The sequence below is a fragment of the Sitodiplosis mosellana genome, unplaced genomic scaffold, assembly GCF_009176505.1.
Source record: "Sitodiplosis mosellana isolate CC-2019 unplaced genomic scaffold, AAFC_SMos_1.0 Smas_scaffold_2, whole genome shotgun sequence".
Classification (NCBI taxonomy): domain Eukaryota; kingdom Metazoa; phylum Arthropoda; class Insecta; order Diptera; family Cecidomyiidae; genus Sitodiplosis; species Sitodiplosis mosellana.
Genome location: NW_022595245.1, coordinates 8,271,411 through 8,283,964, shown reverse-complemented (window position 1 = coordinate 8,283,964; position 12,554 = coordinate 8,271,411). Strand labels below are relative to the sequence as shown.

Sequence of the window (12,554 nt, the reverse complement as noted above, 5' to 3'; positions counted from 1 at the left end):
TAAATTTTTTATTTTTGTTTCACTTATATGTGTTGTGAATAGAAGTTCCGTTTTCATTCTCGGACATTCAATTCGACATTTCACTTACCTCCAAAGTGCTCACCGAATCGAGAAGTGTCAACGATGTATTTAGGAAATGATTGCCGGACACATTCAACACTTTTAATTGATCAAACGAATGCAATAGGTCCATTGGGATGTCGTCCATGTCGGCGATCGACAAAGCTTGCAAATGTCGTAAATTCTGTGGGAGAAGGGAATAGAAAATTAAAGGATAATTCAATTTTATTACCGTTCCGTAAATTAAATCGGATTTTTCATTCCGCTCGAGTAGCGAATCGATGTTTGGCTCGTGTTTGCCACCCGAAAAACGAAAAGTCAACGAGAAAAAAAATCCGAAAATGTGAATCACATTGAGGCAAGTTCAAGCACGGAAAAATGGATTTCATGTACTTTTCTCTCTCGCTCGCTTTCGCTCGTGACGTGAACGACTTTTCTATCATTTAGAGGCTTTTGCTCATTTTATTATTCACACATTTTTCTGTCTCTTTCTCGTTCGTCGTCGGATCGCGCTTCGGAAATTCCCAACAAAATCCCACTTTTACCCATTCGCACTCGGGGAATGCGGAATGCATGAGATACGATGCAATTGAAATACGTTTGATTTACAAATTTTTGTTGTTCATTCTCATCGACCCCATCCCTCTCCGCTTCGTACACATGACATACAATCTATTTGCTCCGGTTTGACTTTTCCCCATTCGATGCTTCCGAGTGGCTCGACTGCACCAACCAAATGTGAAAATGAGCACATAAAATTTAGTACGTACTAACTCAAGCATTTTTATGTGCACAACACTATAAACTACACTCCAATCCGGACACATTTTCGTTCTCTTTTTTCTCTCTCTCGTTTTTCTGTGTTGCACTCGGAACAAATGCAAATAAAAAATTCAACAACAACTGAAAATACATTTTGCTGCTGCTGCTGCTGCTGCAGCTGCAGTGTGTGGATACATGAAATTGGAAAATTTGTTTGTCGTTACAAAATAACCCGCGCGTTCAAAACTATCCCGATAGCACGCTTATATGCGAATCAACACGAAAATCCACGACATTTAAAATGGATTATTCACTCCACACATACTAGAAGAAAGTAATTCGATCCCAATTTTTTTTCATCTCTCTCTCTCTCTCTCTCTCTCTTTCGGTAAATTTAAAATGTTGATTTAAAAAAAACAAATTCGCTGCATTCGACACTTTTGATGCACGTTATTGTTTACTTGATTCTGGCGCGATGCAAATGCAATAAATATCGTTATCCTGCGAAAAATGGGTGCAACCGAGTCAATTGAATCATAATCAATATATATTCCGTCACGACAGCAAAAACTAAACCATTGACCTGTGAACCGTATAGCATGGGCCATGCTAAATTCATTCAGGATGCTAAATTCATGCTAAATTCATTCGGGATTCCATCAAAGTCGTCCGATTTATCGAACAAATACTGAACTTTTCTACAATACTTTGGGATTGTCATTAATTCTCGAGGGAAAAAGTTGAACATGTTTTAATTGAAAATGCAAAAACTCAAAGTTATGCAAAGCAATTAGCTCCGAATTGGTAATGGCTTCAGCAGGGTGAAAAACTACTTGATAAAAAATTATTTTCTGCTCCAATTGTTAGTTTTAAAGAGCAGTTATGTCTAAATCCTCTCAGGAATAAGTGTAAAATATTGTCGATCGCATTAAACTTACGTAGAATGTGATGCGAAGAGGAAACAAATCCAACTGCTTATTCCCACTGATATTGAGTGTGTGTAATTTTTTCCACGGCACCACTGTGCCCGGCATCATTTTGTGTATTTTATTGTAGGATAGATCGAGCACGGTGAGATTCGATAAATGTGAAAATGCATCATTGGGTATTTTGGCCAGTTGATTATGCGACAAATCTGAAACAAAACGAACATAAAGTATGAGGTGAATAGAGGCGATTAAAAGTCCACTTTAAATATGGGCCAATAGAATAACAACAAATATTTATCTTCACTACGTAGAAATGGATCGTTAAGAGCTACCGGGAAAATTATGCAAACTTTGACTAAGCGGTAAATAGGACACAGACTCCTCTTTTGTGTCGATGAGTTCTTAACTATTTCCATGAAAAATCTTTCATACGCAAAACTACACTAGCTGTGAAAATTGTTGTAAAACTTACCAAGAAATTCGAGGCTCTTCTGCGTTGGAAACGCATAATCAACAACGGTACTGAGCTGATTCCCATCGAGATGAAGCTTTGTAAGACGCTTTAAGTCCTTAAAATCACCTACGTCGATGTGCTTAATCTGTGGCAAAAAATAATAATTAACAAGAAATTGTTGGATGAAAAAATTCCAAAATGGAAAATAAGAAGAAGAAAAACAATAGGGGGGAGAAAAAAAGAAAGAGGAAAAAATAAGATACGGTCCAGAAAAAGTTCATTTTAATGGAAAAATAATAGCTAAACGAGACGATGAAAAGATCCTAATGAGCAAAATTTGGATACATAAAAAAACACTAAAAATATGAAATAATTTTCCCAAAAGATATTTACATAATTTTCGCCAAGATCCAGTACCGTCAAGTGTTTCACATGCTGGAATAGTTTCGAGTTGATTTCTTTCAGCAAGCATTTTCGGCATTTCAGCCCCTTCAATTCCTATTTTATTGTGTTTGACCGAGAAGTTAGAAGAAGAATGTGTGAATATGGATTAAAGTCAAAACGACGGGAAATTGGCTGAAAAGACGAAGCACACGATGGACCCACACAAATGCATCGATAGAAAAAAGGTCGACGACTATTCAATTAGATTCTATTTTCGTTTTGCATCGTACATCCACCGTCGTGTGAGCGCGCGTACGATTTATGAGAACGATGGATAAGCGACGGAAAGCAATTTGTATCGGTTTTGTATGAGTACACATATAAGAAAATTCGATTTTCAAAGCCGATCAAGGCAATGTGAAGCGAAGAAAAATTGACGAAAAAAACGACAGCAGTAGCAATAGGAGCAGAAGAAGGAGATAGAAAGAGAAAACCCGTATTCAATCGATAACCAAGTGAATATTCAATGTATGACAAGCATTAGACAGGGAATTCATACAGCTATCGGCGAGCGAGAGTTTTATGCAAAACGATGGTTATTAAGTAGCAAACAAATTTATGATCAATTTCACAAGCGAATGACCGTCACATTGCCTCACTATATCCGTATAATTCTTTATTGGAGACAAAATGATCGATGAAAATAAAAACCAGCACTTGGACTCTGTGCCTGTGCTCTTTGCCAAGAGAAAACTCACTTTGCACACCGAACGGCAACGCAATAAAAAAGCGGTAATTCTCCTGAACGAGCTGTTTATCATGTTGAAAATATCGTACATTGGCACAAGCCGTTTGCAGCTCCAACCAAGAGACTGAATAGTTTGTTCATGCTCAAGATATCGCTAGTATGATTTCATAGAGCGTTAGAGAAGCGCAAAAAAAACTATGTCTATTGAATTCTATACACTCTGCATGTTCCCATGTGCTTCATCCATTCAGCGTTCAGCTCCGATGCTACAGCTCTTTACTCCAGTTTCGTGCGCAACTTCTTTTCTTTCTTTCTCTGCAGCAAAGGCATATACAACGAATGCGTACATATTATATCGGTTGAACGGCAATCTTGTGAACATTTTCAATCGATTTTCATACGTACCATAATATCCGTGAACACACCAGGTGGTAAATCGGTCAATGGATTTCCACTCACATCCAAGTATTTCAATTTGGACACTTTGTAAAAAACACGATGCGCTAATTTTTCGATTAAATTATTGGCCAGGCTAAGACGTCGCAAATCCTAGAAAAAACGATGCGAACATGAGGGAGGTTGGTGGATGAATGGAATGGAAAAAAAGAGTGATATTTTATTATATTGTCAAGTTTCACTGCTGGCACAACATAAATTTTTCTGCTCTCGCCATTCTCAATTCTTTTTTCTCGATATTTGTTCGTCGTTCAATGGCATCGACATACGATTTATCGTCGAGAGAGATCGATGTGAACATAAATAAATTGTCGTAATTTACCTTTAGATTAGCGAACACCCAGCTGGTTAATCCGTTAATTTTGTTATGTGATAAGTCCAATTCATCAAGATGCTCTTGACCTTTAAAATTGTCCTGCGCAATCGCTGTTATATTATTACGAGACAAATCTGCCAATACACCAGACACATTGTAGTAAAAAAAACGATTGATTTCGACTATGGAAAATAAATTGTACGAAAATTCCATTTACCTAGAATACGTAAACGATCCGTACCCCAAAATGAGTACGTTCCAACCGATGGCAAATTGGAATCGGTAATTCGAAGAATTTCCAATTTTTTCAACGATAAAAAGATTGGACCAATTGTTAGGTCGTTGCGTGGGCCACGTATTATCAGTACTTCGGTGTTTGTATCCATTTCAGCGATGGGTAGCGATGACATACCGCCTCGATTGCATATCGTCTGAATGCGCCCTCTTTCATCCAAACTGCATAAGCATTCTTTCGGGCATTCTTTGTAACCACGTACAAACGCAGCCACTAATAGCAGTAGCAACAGTCTGATGTCCATCGTTCTGTAAACAAAAATAAGAACAACACAGTATTGAAGTGGGAATTTTTAAATGGTTTTTTTTTCTATCATTCTCTGTAGTGCTCTAATGCCACAGAAACTTCGACTCAATTTATCATTTGTGTGCCCGAAGTTAGAAGCAAATTGCAAATCCATTTAGAACGACCAAAAAAAACTAGTCAAAGGAATTATAACGAGTTTTTGCTTAAATTTCAAAGTGAATCCCAACAAGAATATTATTTATGGGCTCCAATTCGAAATATCACAGAAACTCTCTATATGATTGAACATCGATTAGCATTCGCATTTGAATTTAATTCACTTGAAAAAATTTGATTTAATGCTCCGCATATATAATGCCTCCAATTTCGGATTTAAATCAAAATCGGTGCTATTAACTGCTGCGGCGGCATCAGCACAACACTAAGCTGATTAAATAGCGTACAAGTTTGTGTCCGCATTAATGATTTAATTCTTCATTGAAATTTCGTAGAACTCTCATGAATCTTAAATGACTTTCAATGAGCCGCTCTGTCGCTCAATCGCCCTAGTTCTCGCTCTCTCTTTTCTGGTACATACCTCGATATTATTTTGTTATCCTCGTCGAGTGGTTTCACGCTATCGTGTCCGTTGAAATTGAATGATGATGTTTTTGCATTTACGATGTATCGAAAATGGATTTAGCATGCGGCTGCGGTTGTGATGATGTTCACTGCCTGGTTCGAAAATGAGAAAGAAAAAAAAGACAAAACATGCTTTAAAAGTCATTTTTCGATAAATACTTAATGTGATACACATAATTAGACGATGTGGTTGCGACAAAATGTTGCTTGTGGTGTTGAGAGAGAGAGAGAGAGAGAGAGAATACCAGAATATAACCGCATATCGGCGCGGACAAATTTATGTTTTCAGCCAAATACCAGCATCGGTTCATCACAGTAAATCTCTGGTTGGAATTTGTCAACTGAACCGTTTTCGAATAATTGTTAGAGCGAATTTCGGACGTAAAAGTAATTAATCGACGGTTGGATCCACATAATTTATTTGTGGCGGCAATAGGCAATGTTCACACAAATTCGAACCGAAGACCATAAGCCGAACACACTCACTCACACTCACACTCACAGACACACTATAATTTGGGTTGTATTTGTGTCACATGTTATGTGATACACACGCGAATGCGATGATTAATCACGACATCACAGCACTGAATAAAATTGATTCGACTTTGCAAAATGTTCCCTACGAAATGCGATATTTTTATTTTTTCTCTCACGCCTAGAATTTATATCTCGGACAGTTCAGTATGGGCCCAGCTCTTGAGCCAATATTCATTTATCTCCAAATTGGCATCGCAATAAAGCAATCCAAATATCGAACACAAAAAATATATGACATTCGCATAAATGAAACAGTGACGAATTGGTTTTTCCAAGGAAAAACGAATCCAATTAAACGATTCGAACAAACAGACACAAACAGAAGTCGATCGACCACTTGGGGCTATGACTAACGTGGACTTTTTTTTCGCTCAATGTTCACAAATAAACGGTCGAAAATGAAATGTATGCATATTTATGTTACTTGCTGTAAAAATATTAATTTTTTTCTCTAACGTTGATTAAACAAATGCAAGCATATTAAAATGCCGTAAACGGTTTGAATCATCCCCAAATGGGAATGGGCATGAAACAGTGAGAGAAAAAGAGACACCGAGTGAGAGAGAGAGAGAGAAGCACAGTGAAATTTACTATAGTTAACAAATCGATGCGCTTCATTACACATGGTATTTATTAACTTGTAAGTTTATTTGAAACATTTCCCTTGAATAAATATCGTTTAATTTCATTACGTATATACGGTGGCTTGGTCCAAAAGGCGCTATTATTCACTTTTGTTTTAACTTGCGAACGAATGTAAAACAGTATGAAACTGCATTTGAATGGCGTTTTAAATTTTTCAAAATAGGCTCCGAGAATTGGGTGAGTCAAATGAGTCAGCCAGCCAGCCAGCTATTCAGTCAATTGAAAATTGTATCTACTTTACTCATGAGCAGCATGGTGTTGCTTCTGCTGTTGAACATCTACGTGCACCAAATGCGTACATGGTAAGTGAACTATGAAAACAAAAATCGTCGAAAAATTGAACCACATTACTTATTATGATTTCCTTCTCAAACCGTGAATTATGACTGGTTTGAAGCAATAAACTCTCTGAAACCAGCTTCGGCTTGTTTTCGTATTATTCCCGCTCAATTCAAGTGTTTTCTTCACTATTACATGCAGAACGAAACGAAGCATTACAATATCCCATGTAATAAACGCCATGTGCTCACCAATTTTATTTATGCTCATTGAAAAACTCTTTCTGTAAAACCAAAACAAATGCACACCGGAGAGCATTTATAATTTTATGGATGCGTATGTTCGAAATGAATGAGTCTTGTGTTGTGGGTGAAATTTCACGGATGAACAGACATCAGTACAACGTCATCGTAGCAAGAAGCAATGATGGTTACTTATAGGGAGAGTGAATGGTAGAGAAAAAACTGTCGAATCGAAAGTAAAGCATACTAAAAACAAAGCGAATCTTCGGTAGTATACAAACCAAATGTGGCACAGCCCCAGAGAGAGAAAAGGCATTGTAGACAGTGTACAATGTATACAAATGTTTTCCCGAATGAAAGAAAGGCCGAACAATAGTTGCTAATCGTTGATGTCATCACAATGAATAATTGCGGTTGTGTTTGGTTGTTGCATCGCATCTGTATGTAAATTTGGAAACCGTCCTCGTTTCGTTTTGGGATTCAACTCGATAAAAAAGAAATTCAAGATTCCAAAATTGAGCTAACGGTAAGCGGTCCTCTTTTTTCTCGTTTTTTTTCTGCTATAGTTTCATTTCTTTGGGTTTTTTTTCTCTCATTTAACATTTGTCGTTTTTTTTTGCAGATTAATGCATGGTTTGCAATGCTCAAACAAGTACAAGATCGCTAGATTATCCCGAATACTATCTAATAATTTTCGCTACGCATGATCGCGCATTTCTCTTGTTATTCTCGTCGGTTTTTTTCTCTCTGTTATTTGCTGTTATTCCATCGCATTGATTCGGATCCGAAATAGAAACGTTGTAGGCCGAGAAAGCAAAATGGGAAGCGCATGCTGTCTTGAAACTATCATTGTGTTCGAATGAAAACCAACAATAGAGGAAAACAGAGACAAAAAAAATGAGGAAAAAACGGAACGAAGCATAAAAAAGTGAAATAAAATACCAGCAGCAAATATATTCATGCAATATTATGGCCGAGTCTTGGGTAAAGGTTCACCAGCAAAGGCAAAAAAGGGAACGATAGTGATGGTAAAAAGGCAAAACACAACAACGCAGAAAAAAATGAAGGATTTACAGTAAAAATAAACAAATGATATAAAAATGACTCTCTCTGTTTGCTTGTATCTCATGGAGCATAGTGCAGAGCACAGCACAGCTTGATGGGCAAACCATGGACGATCCACTTGAGCTGAGCCACTACGTATCATTTTTTTTCTCTGTTTACGTTGATGCGTGGTTGTTGACGCTTCGGCTTTCATCATCACAAGCAGCTTGTATTATTGTTGTGCCATTATGATTATGTCTAAACCCTTTTCTCTCTCTCCCTCTCTTTTGTTTCATTTTCTCTTTTAGTTTTTGCAAGTGGAAAATAAAAATGTTGTGTCCACCGAGCGGGCTGCATCGTCAAATGGCCGACCAAATGCGTTTCATCCTCAGTGTGTATGTGACTTCTCACTCAACTAAACGGTTGTTTTTAGTTCGTCTAATAGCCTGGCCAAAGTGTCATTTGCGACATTAGTACATTTACCATTTTTTTTATCATATCATTTTGTGAACCGGTTGTGGCGTTCGCATTAAGGATTATAGTTTTAATCACATCGTCAGAATCACATGTTTCACTATTCTCACACATACAATTCTTTGGCCGCTCGAATGAGGGCTCGTTTTTTTCCTCGACAGTTATGTGCCATCTAGCGATAAAACTGACGACACCAACAAATCTAAACCGACCAAACAGCAACTGAACAGAAGAAAAAACCGGCTGAACAAATGTTCAATTTTTTATCGCTTTATGCCTATCACATGTCGCCCTCGCAAACCACTTTGCTGATAGATAAATGCCTGATGGCTTCGATGATCCCATTTGCCCAGACAATTTCACAACTATGCGGCGGTAAACCTTTACGCTCACACACACTGAATAATTATATTGATTTTTCTGCGTGGGAACCCCCAAACAAACTAAAATATTAAAGCTGAATTCATTTCGATTAAAGTAAATACACACTCCGCAAACAAGTCAACTGATGTGATAAAATTGAATTTTTTTCCCCATTTAGGGAAAGAAAAGGGTTGAATGGTTTTATTTCCATTACAAGACACTTTGCCATCTTTTAATCACGCAATTACACACACTTTTGTCTCGTTCTTTCTCTCTGTTGTGTAGAAAATAAAAGATTATAACTATCAATTCCAGTTAATCGCATTGTCAGTGTGTTTATTTTATGCACACCACCATTTGCAGTGGCGTTTATTTTTCCCGACTAAAGGATTCTCAACGAAAAGATGGAGCGAATCATAACCATTTGCTTATCTGTTCATGTTTATTCGGTTGAAATCCAATGAATGTATTTTTCAGTGAATAAAGCAAAGCAAAGCAAACAAGAATTACTTTGGTGGTTAGCTCATTTTCAGTTCGGATAATTTAAACCAAACAATGGATTCTAGCGAGAGCGAATCAAATTTCTGGACACAAAACGAACTTAAAACACGCTTTTATTTGGCAAACCATTTTTTTAAGAGACAAATTAAAGAAAGTGTGATTTATACTATATGAATGAAATGATGGTCCATTGTACGATTGGACAATGAATACAATTTTCCAACTTGGAAATTCAAAAGAGATACTGAAATTGTATAATAAGAATACCAAGACAGAAGTTTGCGTTCTTCCGATCGAATAATTTGCATGTGGTCAGTGAACCACTGGTCCGTCGTTAGAGTTTACATTTCAAATAGAATTTTGGGTAACCAATTCGTTGAAATTATTTTTTCAATAAAAAAAACTCCTTTCATGCAAATTGAAATGCTGTCCGTACAACAAAAAAAAAAAATTGAATTTCAAGTCACTCAATCACAACGGATGCACATTTTCTTCGTGTATTCCTACCTGCAAACGGAGTCAGCTTAGCAACACACAAATTCATTCGCAAATTTTCCACTCGGAATAAGAATGATGGTTATCAAAAGTAAGTTTGAAATAGTTATATCGAGCGTGCAGAGCCCGCGCACACAACAAGCGCACAATGCCAACTTGAACGCTCGAAGAGCCCGAAATTCGTTTATTCAAACCACCAATCTCACAATTGGAATGCAAACTTGATCGAAATAAGCTAGATAAATTGCTGGTAATAATGTATTCTAAACAAATGCTTTGTCTTGTTAGTTTGACCGAGTTTGGTGCATTTTGTAAATAGTTTTGGACCGAGGTATTATACAACTGTGGTCATCACTATTTGTTTAACTATGTAAAGTGTAAATATATATATATGTTTTTCGCTCTCTCTCTCTCTCGCAACGAAATCATTTCCATTGGTTCTGTGGTTCAATCTACTTCTGGATCATAAAAAATGTACGGATTGTTAGTGGAGTTCCCGAAATGTTGGAAACGAAAAGTTTTTATAGCATTCTCCAGTTAGCATATGTACATACTCTACACGTTAGCTGTGTGTTTCATTGAGCGGCCCGAGAAACAATCCCAAATATTGTTGATGTAAATTCTCCGGCTGACCGTTATTCCAATGTGCAAATACAGAGCATACTCACTCATGCTATATCTATGCGAAATATGAAGCATCGAATCGCAAATAGACGAGAATAATTGAATGTCGAACTTAATCCGAAAACGGCACTTTTCCTTATTTGAATGGAATGTTCATTCTCTATCTCTCTCTCTCTGTCGCCCAATCAACGTTCAATCAACAATAAATTCGGTGCATATTCACATCGTTTGGTCGCCTCAATATACAAACAAAATCTCCGGCACTCTGTGCTCGCACATGTAATCAAATTGATTTATGGAATGTTTATAATTTAAAGTTCTAGAATATATCGATTCAATTTGGTTTGGGTTTGTTTAATTGACAGACTTATCAGTTATTCTCGCAAACGATGCTCGAAAATTGTCGAATTGGAAACAAACAGCAACGGTGACTGCGACGGCGGCATCGGCGACAGTGGCAGCATCAGCAGAATTGAAGATTAATTTGATACTTTTTCAGTCAAGTCAGGCGTAATGAGTGTATCCCAAATGACAAACTATCAGACAGCTTTTGTTAGTCTCGTCGGTTTTTTGTTTTTGTCCAATTGACGAATGGCAGTAACAACAACAACAACAACAACAACAAAAAATTTGCTTTTGTTCAATCATTCGTCATATCTCTTGGCCAACAATTTAACGCATGGCATTTTTTTTTCGGGTGTGCAAATAAATAAATTCGATTGGCGTTTTTTGCATTGTCAATTCCAAAATGACATTTTGAAAATGAGTTGACGTTTCGTCAGTGAAAGAAATAATTGATTGTGTTTGAAATTGGATTTTTTCTCTCTCTCTCTCTGTTCATCTTTACCTTCGGAAATAAATATTGAATTGTTTTCGTTTATGTATATATAGATGATTGCACTGATAGTGACAGCAACAATACTACTATGGAGAAGAATAGAGAAGCCAGAATACGTTAATTTTGGCTCGTCCTTCGATTCTTATTTTCGGTTTCCATGACATTTTGATTGCGATTTATTTTTTTTGTTCGTTACATTTCCTTTTTTGCCGCCTGTCGAACTCATCTCGGATTCTCTGAATACAAACAGAAAAGAGAGAAAAAAACAGTGTCTGTGTTTTTTTTTCTCTCTCTCTATTTTCCCATTAAAATCGCCTGGAAATGTTTTTCTTTTGAATGCGATGACAATCGACCAAAAAGCAAAATGCAATTTACTTTAACTGATATTTTTCTGCTGCTCGCCAGAATAACGAAGATGTCGACGACGACGTTGACGACAACGATCGTTTCCATTTCATGCGTTAGACTTTTATTGGCTTCTGTCATTTTCCCATCATGACTGAATGAAGCGAATAATGTTTGTGTTATCGATGATAAAATTCAATTATTCAGAATTTTTGCTTCGTTTTATCGCGTCGCCAGATGCAAAATCGAATGTGAAGGGAAAAGAAAGCAAAAAACGCACAAGCATTGGTCTGTTATCAAAGGGCAAAATCAATTGAACCGAATTTAGAACGAAGAATATTCGATTCTAACGCTATTTTTTGCGTCCCCACATTGATCCTGAAATGATTATAGTTGTCAATTTGCTTTGACTATACTGGCCATCGATTCAATTGTATTTCGCCCAAAAGAGAGATGAAAAAAAAACCAAAGCCCTCCCGGAATGTTTGGAGTAAAAACCAAATTAAAGACGATCGAAAATTGATTCGTCCACTTCCATTCGGAACGGATTCTGCTTTGCCAAATTACGATCACAAACGTATTCATTTATGTAAAGTGCGATAATAAGCTTAAGTCAATTTTCCATATGATAAACTATATGGTCATAAAATCGTAGAAAGAACCGTCTTTCTCTTAATGCCATTTAACGGAGCTGGGTGAACCTTCAAATGTTCCGAGGTGATATAAGCACTGAAGATAAGTGAAAATTTATTCATGGGTGGAATGTATGAAAATATGACTGGCCAATGATAAAAGTGTAATGGCTTGGAAAAATAGTGTTAACTGTACATAAATCTTCAATTTAATGGCATTCATTCACTTACTTGGAACATCTACAGTGCATCACTTTGGAA

General features: G+C 36.9%; 1 protein-coding gene across 3 annotated transcripts in view; it reads right to left on the bottom strand.

Annotated features, from left to right (window-relative positions):
- Nucleotides 1–12,554, bottom strand: part of LOC129564868 (insulin-like growth factor-binding protein complex acid labile subunit) — a 42,515-nt gene that overhangs the window by 4,749 nt on the left and 25,212 nt on the right. For all 3 annotated transcript variants that reach the window (XM_055439062.1, XM_055439060.1, XM_055439061.1), the window contains exons 3-10: nt 5,228–5,364; nt 4,327–4,652; nt 4,116–4,243; nt 3,743–3,886; nt 2,599–2,703; nt 2,224–2,350; nt 1,761–1,957; nt 89–244 (exon numbers count right to left, since the gene is read on the bottom strand). In XM_055439062.1, coding sequence (XP_055295037.1) covers nt 89–244; nt 1,761–1,957; nt 2,224–2,350; nt 2,599–2,703; nt 3,743–3,886; nt 4,116–4,243; nt 4,327–4,648 — 1,179 coding nt within the window. In that variant the 5' untranslated portion in view covers nt 4,649–4,652; nt 5,228–5,364. The remainder of the gene's footprint in view (nt 1–88; nt 245–1,760; nt 1,958–2,223; nt 2,351–2,598; nt 2,704–3,742; nt 3,887–4,115; nt 4,244–4,326; nt 4,653–5,227; nt 5,365–12,554) is intronic.